The sequence below is a fragment of the Arvicola amphibius genome, chromosome 4 (genome assembly GCF_903992535.2).
Source record: "Arvicola amphibius chromosome 4, mArvAmp1.2, whole genome shotgun sequence".
In the NCBI taxonomy this organism is placed as follows: Eukaryota; Metazoa; Chordata; class Mammalia; order Rodentia; family Cricetidae; genus Arvicola; species Arvicola amphibius.
Window position 1 is genome coordinate 70,267,075 of NC_052050.1, and position 12,675 is coordinate 70,279,749.

General features: G+C 52.8%; 1 protein-coding gene across 1 annotated transcript in view; it reads right to left on the reverse strand.

The window, feature by feature from the left end:
• Adamts2 (ADAM metallopeptidase with thrombospondin type 1 motif 2) overlaps nucleotides 1-11,910 on the reverse strand; it is a 198,492-nt gene extending 186,582 nt beyond the window's left edge. The window contains exons 1-2 of the mRNA XM_042054890.1: nucleotides 11,793-11,910; nucleotides 10,788-11,182 (exon numbers count right to left, since the gene is read on the reverse strand). Coding sequence (XP_041910824.1) covers nucleotides 10,788-11,182; nucleotides 11,793-11,910 — 513 coding nt within the window. The remainder of the gene's footprint in view (nucleotides 1-10,787; nucleotides 11,183-11,792) is intronic.
• Between the last annotated feature and the right edge of the window lie 765 nt (nucleotides 11,911-12,675).

Genomic DNA, 12,675 nt, shown 5'->3' on the forward strand with positions numbered 1-12,675 from the left:
CAGCGCCAAACAATTGGCTTCATGGCTATGTGCATGCATGTGTGTGTGCGTGTGTGTGTGTGTGCGTGCATGTGTCTGTGTGTAGGCATTGCGCACGCTCCAGTGCACATGCGTGTAGAGGCCAGAAGCCAGTGTCAAGCATCATCTTCAATAGCTTCCCTCCCACAAACCCACTCACCCCTATTTTTTGAAACAGTGTCTCCCAATGAACCTGGAGCTTACTAATTTAGTTATTCTGACTATCCAGCAAGCCCCAAGGATCCTCCTGGCTCTGGGCACAGCATGTCTCTCTGAGCCTGGCTTTCTACCTGGCCTTTTGAACTCAGATCTTCATCATGGCAAGCACTTTGCTGACTGGGCTTCCTCTGCTAGGCCCCCACATTTTAAAAGGGAAAAGGAAAATATACAAATGAAATTAATTCCTAGAATAGATTTTGTTTAATATAGTATGACCAAAGATTATTATCTGAAATGATAATCCATACTCTAGGTCTATCTATGAGGAACGGACTATCACTCAATGGTAGAGCATTTGCCTGGCACACACAAAGCCCTGAATTCAACTCTCAACACCCACACACACACACACACACACACACACACACACACGCACGCACGCACGCACGCACGCACGCACGCAAGCGCACACGCGCGCGCAGTAAAAATCTGTGAGCTATTTTCCTTTTGTGGGGGTAGAAGAAGTGCTAAGTCTTGGGAATCCAGTCCGTATTGTATTTTACATGAAGAATGCCTCTCAGTGCAGACCAATGACATTTCAAATGTTCAGAAACCTCGTGTGGCCTATGGTTACTGTACCAGACAGTGCAGCATTCAAGCAATAACACCCTTAGATATTTGAAACTCTAATAATGAACACTGCTTAGTATTGTTACAAGAACAGATGGCCAGAAAAAAAAAATGAACTTCATCTGTGATATTGCTTATCTGGAGGTTTTCTTTATAACCAACTGGCATGTGTGGTGAAAATGTATTTTAAAAACAATATAGAAAAAGTCTGGGAAGATGATGCCATTGGTAACGTGCTTGCCACACAAGCAGGAGGACCAAGTTTGGATCCCTAGTACCTATGTTTGAAAAGCCAGGTGAAGTAGCACACACCTGTGAACCCAGCACTGGGAAAGAGGAAACGAGTAGATCCCAGGAGCTCTCTGGACAACCAGTGCAGCTGCATCATGGAGTGACGAGTTCCAGGTTATGGGAGAGACCCTTTCTCCAAAATTAAGAAGGACAGCTACTGAGGAAGACACCTGACACCAGTCTCTGCCCTTCACATGCACACACACCAGCACATACACATACAATATGTGTCACATGCCATGCAATACCGTTTTATTCCATGACAGACCACATGCACAACAGTGGTCCCATAGATTATACAGCCTCGTGGAGTCTTAGCCGGCTTAGCATATGATATTCACACAACAAAATCACCTGATGATACCACTCTTGGAGTAGATCCTTACCCTCAAACGGTACACAACTATCTACAAATGCCACGCATTCCCAGCTCCTTTTATTCTGCTCTACAAGCTCTGTGCCAGTCATGCTGGCTACTACCAAGACCTAAACAAACAACTTGCATAGAACATCAGTACACCTATTCTCTCTATGATCTGCTTTCAAATCACAAGTACTCAAGATCAAAGATGAATCCTTGAAAGTCCTGTTCATAGAGCTGTTTAGAGACGGCCCCTCTAGTGGAAACAGTCTAGGCCCTGCTGCTGCCCTGCATGTCCTCTGTACGAAAACTTTGTGTCAATTCTCGGGGCTTTGGCATCACTAACTGCTTCTCCATCACCATAATGCCCATCACGACCATCGTTATCATCTCCCGCATCAACCTCCGTCCCCATCACTATTATAATCCCTATCACTACCACCAGTATCATTATCACTGTCAGACCCATCCCCATGGTTACCACCGTTATCATCACCCCATAACCCCAACAGCTCCATAGGCTCCATCTCTGTCAGCCCCGTAGCTTCCGCCATTATTGTCATCATCCTCAGCCCCGTATCTCCATCACCACCATCACCATCGTCCCAACCACTACCACCATTTTCACAATCACTGTCATCCCCATCTCACCTCCACCGTCATCACTATCATCCCCACCATCATCACCATCACCATTATTACCACTGTCGTCACCATTACCATCCCCATCATCATCCTCGCCATCACCAAAACCAAACCACATTTGTAGAACCATAGGACACGTTTTTAAGGCACATTTTTTTTTCACATGTACAACCTCCAAAGTCATCACAAAACCAGTGGGTCACAGCAGAGGATAGCACTGCTTAGCACAGGCCAACTTAGATTTGATATTACCGTCCCTTTGTCTGGGTACCTGTGGGGTTAACACGTTTCGGTGCTGACACCTCGCGCCACTCACAATGTCTTCAGAAAGTCACACACTGAGATGGCGAACAGGATACACGCCAAAAGGTGCAGTGTCAGCATAGTCCGAATCCCCGTCGTCGTCGGCAAGGAGAATTCCGATGGTCACAGCACCACCTGTGCTTTCTCTGGGAGAAGATGATCCGAGTGGGTGCAGCCAGACTACACTCGCTCACCATGACTCATGCCAAAAGGCTCCAGGCAGGAGAATTGCTCCATTCACCAACCGCATCACTAGGAACTGCGAGAACTCACGGGTAGGACATGACTAAGGTGCCGCTTTGCAGCTGGGTGTAGTGGCGGACTCGCGTCATCCCAGGGCCCGAGAGGCGGGAGCGGCGCAGTGGGGTTGAGACTTGCCTGACACACACGGCATGTTCTAGTCCTGACAGCACTACACAGTGAGACTCAGAGAAATGCACCACAAGCCCTGAACCTTGAGCCAGGGCCGCTTGACTGCAGTGCATCCGCCTTCCAACACCCAGAGAGGTGGGTATTGGGGTCCCGGGTTGCAATGTGACCAGCTAAATTTCGCAGTGTGGTAGCCTCTGCCAGCCTCCACGGTTTCACTGTGCACGGCTGATCCTGTAGCTACACACTAAGCCCATATACTTCCGGGTTAGCTAGCAATCTGCCCAGGATGGGGGAATCAGAGCAGGCAGAACCTGCCTGGACTCTTGGCAGTGCGGTACCCATGATCCTGGATGCTGGAGTTTCCTTTGCCAGCAAGTGAAAGCTGTGTAGCCCACTCACCCACCCTGAAGTCAATGTAATTGAAATTCATGGATGAGCCCGAGGAGCCGGCTCCAGGCTCAGTAATAACTTCTCCATATTAATGGCAGCATGGCAGAATCAGTGGACAGCTGACATTTAATATAAAACATATGCAGCAGGGTGAGAGGTCCCTACTTGGGCCTCCTTGTTCCACAGCATCTGCCAGTGGAGGAGGGCTGGTATAAGGTAACGCTGAAATGCAAGGTGCTTCCTCTCCCCAGTACCTTCACCCCACCTGAGGACCTACTCCAGCAGGAAATCTCTGCTAAGAGCACACACATGCATACACACGCATGCACCCATATGTACATACACTTGAATGCACACATGTGTGTGTGCGCGCACACACACACACACACACATCCACACAAAGACTTGCATACAAGCACACATCTGTGTGTGCATGCCCCTACATGCAAGGCATGTATACATACATACATACATTCATACATACATACATACATACATACATACATATATACATAGACACATATAGCCTCCAGGGCTAGGTACTCCAGGGCTCATATACACACTGTCTCTATGGTAAGGTGCATATACACCCGCATACTCAGGGACCTCCAGGGCTTCCCTGCCACAGAAGAAGCTAAGGAGAAGGAAGGGTGCGCCTGTCCTCCCACATAAACCCAGGTTTCCAGAAGGAACCCCATATATACTCATCCCTGCGGTTCTCAGAGACCAGAGTGAGGTACTCTATGCCACGGTTCAGGCCACTATGAAGCGGAATCAGCCTCAGTGCTGGGCCAGGCCCTCGCATGTCTGGAAGACTCAAAACAGATGAGTCCCCGGCAGCTGTGTCATCTGTGCCACTCACAGCAGACCTGAGTGGGACCTAACCTTTTCCACTCCTCATCACTCACCAGTGGCTGAGGACACGGGGCATGGGGACGGCTGTGGGCGGGAGGTACCTTCTGAATGGGCAGCAGAGGCCTTCAGCCACCAGCACCGGGAATAATCCTGAACAAAGAGTAGTGGGCAGGGCCCAGCAAGGAGCTAGGACGGCCTGAGGGACCAGTCCCCCTGGGCTCAGGCTCACAGTGAATGGCCTCAGTGGCCTTCATGAAGAGTCACGCTGGTCCCGCTTTGCCCCTCTTTAAAGAACTCAAACAGAGAGATGCCAGCAGAGCTGAGTACTTCCCTGAGCCCATGTACCTTCCCCATAGCTACCTAGGAGGTACTTCTTTTCCTTGTTTGACTTGATTTAAACCAGAAGGTATGAAATCAGATTTGCAGGGCCAGAAAGCCATTCAAAACTACGCACGTACGCAAATACTTCCCAGAAGCTCAGAGGCTCGACTCCTGAAGGGTGAACACACAAAAGTGGGAACATTGGGGGCTCAAGGTCTCTGGGGAAAGTGTCACGCCTTTCCCTGCCTGGGGCTTCCAGATCCCACTTCCTGGACATGTCACTTCCCAGCTCCCAGCTGACCTCACCCAGTCTAGAACTGAACTCTGTAGACACAGCCAGGAACACTCATACTTCAAGTGGCCAAGAAGTGCCAAATATGACATGTGCCCAGGGTAGCTCCCAGGACAAAGGGCCATTCAGTTAAAGCCTGCAGAGCAAAGCAAGTAAATAAAGAGGTGGTGAGGATGGCCCCAGAGAGGGTCCAGCCTGTGCAAAGGTCCTAAGTACCCAGTGATGGCAACACAGTGCCGGATGTGGCCAGAATTCACTCAGGCCAAGTCTAGGAGGGCAGGGCCTTGACCATCAGGCCAGTGGGTTAGGACTGCTTTGTTTTGTTTTGCTTTGTTTTGAGAGCAACACAAAGCAAACGAATGGCAAAGTTTGATGTGTGGTTTGTAAACACGGCTCTGGCAGCTGGGTGGAGGAAGGGATGCTGGAGGAAGGAGGGCAGCTTGCCATCAGCTGTGGAGCATGGGCCTGCCATAACAGACTGGGATGAGATTTGGAAGTCTTGAGCAATCTTATGATTCCTGCCCCAGTGGGAGGTGTGGAGAAGAGAAGGGAGAGTTTCGTTCATGGGCAGCACAGCTCCTAGGTCTTATAGAGACTTTCATCTTAGGAGACACATACCAGTCCCCATCACAGTGGTTGGTGGAAAAATGAGCCTGGAGCTGCTGGTGGATTCTTCCTGAATGGTGAGAGGGGAGCAGCCTTCTAAAATAAACACTGAGAGTTCAGGAGTTGAGAGACTGAACAACCCGAGGCCCTGGATCCAGCCAATACTCCTCAGAGCCTTCAGGTAACTAGACACATACTATCTCTTGCTCATTCTGGCCAGTGTAAGCTGGTTTCTGTCATGTAAGCTCAATAAGTCTTAGGCAAGGTGACAGGCTAGGGAAGAGGCAGAAGTCACCCTAGGGGATCTAGTTAGGTAGATCACTCACAGGAGGAGCCACGCAGGAGCCTCTACTGTGATCTGAGGTATCCAGAAACCAGGGTGCCTCTTTGGATCCCTGTTAAGGGCTCACTGCTGTCTAGGCAGTGCCAAGACAGGGTGGAAAGGAAGAGCACAGCCCCTCCCCCCATGAGGAGCAGTCCTTGACCCCAGCTCACAGTGTTAGAAGTCCCCCCACCCTAGCATTTGAGTTGACAGAGCCCAGCATGTAACCTTGGTCCTTGGGGCAACATCACTTTTCTTTGTGGCTTTTAGGAATCCCAAAGGTCTGGTCAGGATAGTAGCCCAACAGGAGACCCCAAGAAAAGATGGTCACCCCCTAAAAAAACCAGAGACTTCCTTACTGTCACAAGCCCCAGTGAGCTCCTAGGAAAGGATGGATGCCTCCTTCCTCAAGGCCCAGAACTAAGCCAGGCTAGTCTAGAAGGCTCTGGAGGTCAGAGCCTTCCCCTAGCCCAGCCAGCAGGATGTTATCAATGGTCGTGCCTATATCAGGCTACAGAAGTTTCCCAGGGCTTCCTGAATGGACAGAGGTATAGGAAGAGCCATTTCTATCCTCCTAGAGACCCCACTATTCTCACTTATGAGTGAGGAGTCAAGACACCCACTCATGAGGTGCTCCAGCTCAGAGCAGACCCCCAGACAGTCAGCTCGTCCCTCTGCCCTCTCAAATAGACAATGGGCAATGCTGCTGACTCGAGGTTCAGAGAAATAAAATAGGAAAGATTAGAAATGGTTTTTTAAATGCAGTTCTGTTATTGCTGTGATTAATTATTATTTTGTTAGCATTCAATCATAAAGAAAAATAAAATGGAGTTAAGGGTGACCTGGAGTCAGACAGATACAGGTTTTGATACTGGCTTCCAAGATCTCAACCAGAGTGTCTCTCTCTCTCTCTCTCTCTCTCTCTCTCTCTCTCTCTCTCTCTCTCTCTCTCTCCCTCTCCCTCTCCCTCTCCCTCTCCCTCTCCCTCTCCCTCTCTCTCCTTCTCCCCCCTCTCTCCCTCTCTCTCCCTCTCCCTCCTCTCTCTCTCCCTCTCCCTCTTCCCCTCTCACTCTCTCTCCCTTTCCCCCTCTCCCTCTCTCCCCCTTCTCTTTCTCTCCCTCTCCACCTCTTCCCCCCCCCCATCTGCTCTTCGGGACTTGGTTTGTTCATCTGTAGACAGGAGATAATGGGACATACTGCATATGCAGTGACAGCAGATGCTTTGCAGGTAGCCTTGCACATAGTAGGATTGCAAGCCGCCGTTCATCAACATTTTCATATCTGCAGGCTTCTTTTTCTACTGAGTATGTAAAACTGGTGTGAATTAGATTGCCTGCTGTGTAATCCAAGAAACACTAGAAAATTCTCTCATAGCCATGTGATATATATTCCCTAGGAGTTTTGTTTCCCCCTCATTCCCTGTGAAAAGCAACATTTTACACCACCAACCTCCCTCCCCCGACCCCCAGCAAATAATGATGAGCTGCTTCTAGCCAGTGATGAGCAAAGAGGCTCTCAGTGTATCTGCAGGCAAGTGTGTGGCACATCTCATCACACAAGCCTTCACGGGACACATCTGCGTCTTTACCAAACTCGAGTAGAATCCGACTCTTGGCTGGGCCAGGGTCCTCATTTCTGGCCAGAACAATCTCAAGTGGCTTCAGGGAACGGTGCTGCTTGATCTCAGTTCTATGGGAATCTGCAAGCCCCATATCCTAGCTCAATCGAGATCATCCTACCTGAGACTAGCCAGAGTTCATCTACAAAAGGAAATAGCCCAGTGCTGGTGGAGACTCTTGATTCACAACAGGGGGACTCCAACTGACAATAAAGCCAGCCCACAGGAAGCAAAGGGACAAGGGAGCAGAAGTCCTAATGAGCTATGCCCAAAGATTTGTCACCATGTGAGCTAATAAGTTCCCCTTTCTGTTTAAACTGACTTGAATTCTGTCACTTGTAACTAAGAGGCTAATAGATGCAGTGGATTCAATTAGAGTTCCCTGTACTAACCCGATTAGGAGAGCAATGGCCACAGTCATCAGTTACTGCTGCCTTCCTCCCTTGAGCGGAAAAGCATGCCCATGCGTCTTTAGCAACAGGCAAGCAGATACACAAATATGTATTTCAGGGCTGCAGCGACAGGACCACTTGCCCTGCTGTCAATAGCACTTTCTGTCTACACCACAGTTCTGCACACACATGCATGGGTACCAATTGCATTCTCCAAAAAAAGGGGGTTCCAGGCTGCATCTTCTAGCATGTTGGATGAAACAGAGCTGGTGTGACTTTTTTACTATAGAACTTTGCAGATTCTTTCTCTGTCTCTTCTCTCCTCTCTCCCCTAGGGTGAATCTCCAACGTTTCCCGGTATGACTTGTCCTCTAAACTCCACTTGTTCAGAACAACTCAAGGCACAGCCCGGCAGAGCATTCGTGGAGAAATGGGACTCTAGATTCCTGATTCTCAAATGGTCCAAAAGCGAACATGAGCCAGGGAGTTTACCACAAATGGAGACTCCTTGGAGCCACCCTGGGTGCGCTGAAGTAGAATCTGGATTCAGTAAGACTTCAGCCTGACTCACCTGCTTTTCGTATCTAGGTAGCTATCGAGGAAGAGTGATGGAGCCTCGTGGAAAAGGGCGCAGGCCGGATGGATTAAATATCCCCTTACAGCCCATTGAAGCTTGGCAGGGCACAATTTGTCCCTTTTATGACATCTCAGTAGTTTCATGCCCCCACCCTCAGAATTGGGAGCACTGAGGCAAAAGAGGCCAGACAGTTCCTAGGCTAGACCCTTACCATCACTGGCTGTGTGACTAGAACAAGTTACTCAACCCCTTAACGCCTCAGTGTGTCACATGTAAGCCAGGTACCAGGCTGTCTCCTCTCCAGAGTCACTGTGACAACGAGAGACACTAGGTAGGAAAGCCCAGGTCCTTAGTGAGTGAGCCCATCATAGAAGCTCAGAGGACCTTAAAGGGTTAAGGAATTATTTGGTAGAAAATCCAGTATAGGTATGTACAGGAAAAGAAGGGAGCCAGGTGGTGGTGGCACACGCCTTTAATCCCAGCACTCAAGAGGCAGAGGCAGGTGGATCTCTGAGTTCGAGGCCAGCCTGGTCTACAAGAGCTAGTTCCAGGACAGGCTCCAAAGCTACAGAGAAACCCTGTCTCAAAAAGAAGAAGAAGAAGAATGAAGAGGAAGAGGAAGAGGAGGAGGAGGAGGAGGAAGAAGAAGAAGAAGAAGAAGAAGAAGAAGAAGAAGAAGAAGAAGAAGAAGAAGAAGAAGAAGAAGAAGAAGAAGAAGAAGAAAAGGGGAAAGAGAGGAGAATAAAGAGGACGGGAAAGGAAAGAAGACAAAAAAGAGGAGAAGAAAGAAAAGGATATCTAACGATGCTGGCTCACCATGTCAAGATTGTTATTGACTCACTGGAAGCCACTCAGGCTTCAGCGACGACCTCTGCTGGTAGATGTCCCATTCCTGTAACATCTCAGCATGCTTGCCCTTCCCAGATCAGTTCACCCGGATCCCTCAAAATTAAGTCTCTCCACCTGCTTACCAAGCTGCACTTTCTCCAGCTCTCTGAGACCCCATCAAACAGCACCCGAGTGCCCTTTCGCCCACACAGGAATGGGACACACCCTATCTCTGACTGGCCAAAAGGATAAACAGGGTCAAAGGTGTTTTCTGAACAAACAAATTGGGGAGATGAATGAATGATACAGCGTCACCGCCCAGTGCTCTAGTTGGGAATTAATTAGCACAGAGGGGATCCCTGCCAACCCCACCACCTTGTCCCAAGTCCCCAGCAATGGTCTCCTTTCACGCTTAGGAAACTCACTAGCATCCTGAAAAGGTGATTTGCCTGTAGGGCTGGGACTGACAACAGAGAATAGGAAAAAAGTTACCCTAAATTAACCTGGCCCCTCCAAGGACACGTTAAGCGTCACTTGCGATGTGCTCGGGCTCTAAGTAAATCTGACCAAAGGCAGTGACTTCTCTGAAGCAACAAGTGGTGTTTCCTGTGTGTCCATAAAAAGAACTCCAGTGCTCGTAGAGCTGGGGTATAATTGCCGGCTCTGCAGATGGCAGGGCCAACCTGGGCTCCCTGAGGACGGGAATTGCTCAGGGCTGGCAGGGCTGGAAGCATGGCCACTTGCCCAGAGTTGGAGTACCCTGAACAGCAATTAGAGCAGAACCCATGGTGGGCGGCTTCAGATGTCTGGCCAGCACAGCCAGCCTGACCACTGTACATTCAATCCGAAACAGAAAAGTGCCATAGGTTCTGCTGTGCCAGGCCCCTGGGAGGCAGGACAGGACCATCAATGTCAGTCTCTGCCCTGAGCATTGATCCAAGCTTCCTCCAAGAATCCCTGTGTGGCAACCATGGTCCTGGGGGACACCCAGTGGCAGGTGAGCTTCCCAGCGCTCTGGTCACACTAGATGCCCCAGATAGCTCCAAAAGGGACCATTATCTGTCCATCAGGCGCTGCCCCCCAAAGTCAAACAGCCCACGGCACTAGGACCTTCATTGCCACATGGTCCCCGTGGCTCAAATCAGGAGAAAGCTGACTTCAAATAGCCAACAATACTTCAACAGGAAGCCATGGCATAAAAATTACTGGTGCCTGGTCAGCCAAGGGAGAGAGGGAGAGAGGGATAACTGGGCATTTCTGCATCACCACCTGCTCCCCCAGACTGTCATATGCATACACAGAAGCAAGGAAATTGCCAGCACCCATGCCCACCACAAGCTTAGCAACACACGTGCTCAAAAGCCACCCTGGCACACATTTGTGAAGCCCACAGATACCTCTGTGCTCGAGTGAAAACACACATTCACATGTTCACACGGGTATGTGCACAGGTACCCAGAAAGAAGCATGCATACATCCCAAAACACACACACACACACACACACACACACACACAAACACACACAGAGCCACATGGCAACTTATGCTTATATGCAAGAAGCAGACAGGTGCAGATTGGCACTGGGGTTGGAGGTTGGGTTCATATAAACCGCCCCCTCTGACCAATCAAAATATCTTCCCTTCCCGCCAACCCCTGCAGCAAAGCGCCTGTCTTTCTAAGCACTGGGGAGGAGAAGATGGTCCTCAGCTCGTGCTATGTCGCCCTCTCAGGGGACTTTCTAGTAATGGATTTCCAGAGCCCAGGCAAAGAACAGAACAGAAGGGAGCACTAGTGGAGAGTACTCACCAGCCCATCACAGTTACTGAGCGCCACTGAGGAGGCTTTGGCTAAGCCGGCCACGTCTCCAACGTAGAGACAGGTCCCAAGCAAAGGCTCCACCCGGGTGTCACCCGTCTCACCCTGCCACTCCACGGTGGCCCCCGGAGCCACGAGGCGAGCGTTGGGCCGCAGACGCAGGTGCAGGTCTCGGCCGAAGACCGTGAGGTTGTAGAAGAGGCGGCCTCCAGGGTCCTGCACGTCGCCTCCGGGCAAGTCTGAGGTTTGGACCGGGGCGGCTCTGCGGGCTCGTACCCCCGCCCCAGCCGTCTCCGAAGACACCACGTGGGACACCAAGCGGCCCTGGGCGTCAGTGCGCAACGGCACCGCCAGGATGCGCTCGGCTCCGTGCCCTGGGGGCCCGCCTGCAACGGAAAGGGGCGTTAGACTAGGGGTAAACCCTCGGAGCCTCAGAGCCTGGCCGCGGAGACCGGCGCCCCAGCCCTTGCCTCAATTGCAAAGAAGGGACATTCCACCAGGAAACCTCCAGGAAGGGGCGTTGACAGGACCACCACTCCGGAACCACATCGCCTGCGGGTCGTCACCCTTAGAGGACCATGCCAGTTAAAGAGCTGCCCCAGTCGGATTCCCAGTTGAGGCTCCACGGGTACCTCGCAGTTACCCTAAAGGTCGACCCCAACAGAGTGCCCTCGCTCTTTAATTATACCGTCCTTGGCAGGACATGGGGCTCCTCAGGAATCATTCCACGTTGATCCCCAGCTCATGCACCTCGATCCTTCAGCGGTCCCCGCTGCCCAAGTGTCCTCACCGTTGGCCTCCGGAGCAACCAAGACTCGGCTAGCCCTCGCACAGGCGGCCTGTCCTCGGTCCAGCTCCCGGTCAGCCCATTGCCAGCCCGCTCTCCCCAAGAGCCTAAGCCCCAGGAGGGGCGGAGCAGGGTACCACCGATCTCCGGGGAACCCCTCCGGGGCACCCCAAGCAATGCTCAGGGCCCGCAGGCGGCGCGCTCCACACCGGCTCCTCCCGAGCGTCCCCGGGCGCCGCCTCGCCCTGGCTCCCCCGGACCCGCTGGTGCTGGTTCTGCGCTCTCCGCTGCGGGGTTTTCCCGTCCCCCCAGCACCACACTCTGCATCCCGGGAGCGGCGAGCGCTCTGAGGCTCCCTGCATCCCAAGGCACCAGGGGTGCGCCCCCTGCGCGACTGCCCGGGCCCCGAAGTTGGCCAACTTGGCCCCGGGCGCGGCGCGCAGAGTTTGCCCAAGTCGCCTCGGACGATGCTTGAGGAGGGGGCGGCTGGGCGCGCGGGGCGGGATCGGGTGGCCAGAGGGACGTGGGGCGTGGGGACGCGACTGGCACCTACCTGGGGGCTCGGTAGCGGCGGCGAGCCGGGCGCCCGAGGGTGGCGGCGGCAGCAGCAGGAGCGGCGGCGGCGGCAGCAGCAGCAGCAGCAGAGCGGGGCAGAGCAGGCGGCGAGCGGCTCCCGCCGGCGGATCCATGGCAGCCCGACCGCAGCCGGTGCCCCGCACTCGCAGCCGGCGCGAAAGTTCCCCGCGCGCTGCCCAGCCCACATCTGGGGGCAGCTGGAGCCGCCCGCAGCTGCAGCACCGCAGGGCGCGGGGCGGAGGAGGCGAGGCGCAGGAGAGGGCGGGGAGCGCGGAGGGAAGGCGGGGAGAGCGAAGGAGCGAGCGAGCTAGCGGGCGAGGGAGGCGGGAGGAGGAGGCGAAGGCGAGCGAGGGGGAGGGCGGGGACGGCGGGCGCCTCAGCCTGCCGTGACCCGGCGCTTCTTGGCGCGGCCGCCGCCCGCTCCCCTCCTTGCTTCCCGACTCGCCACGAGGTAGAGACACCAGAGGCGACGGCAAAGAAGAGCTGGAGGCCGTCCAAGGGGAGCCCTCTGCTCGT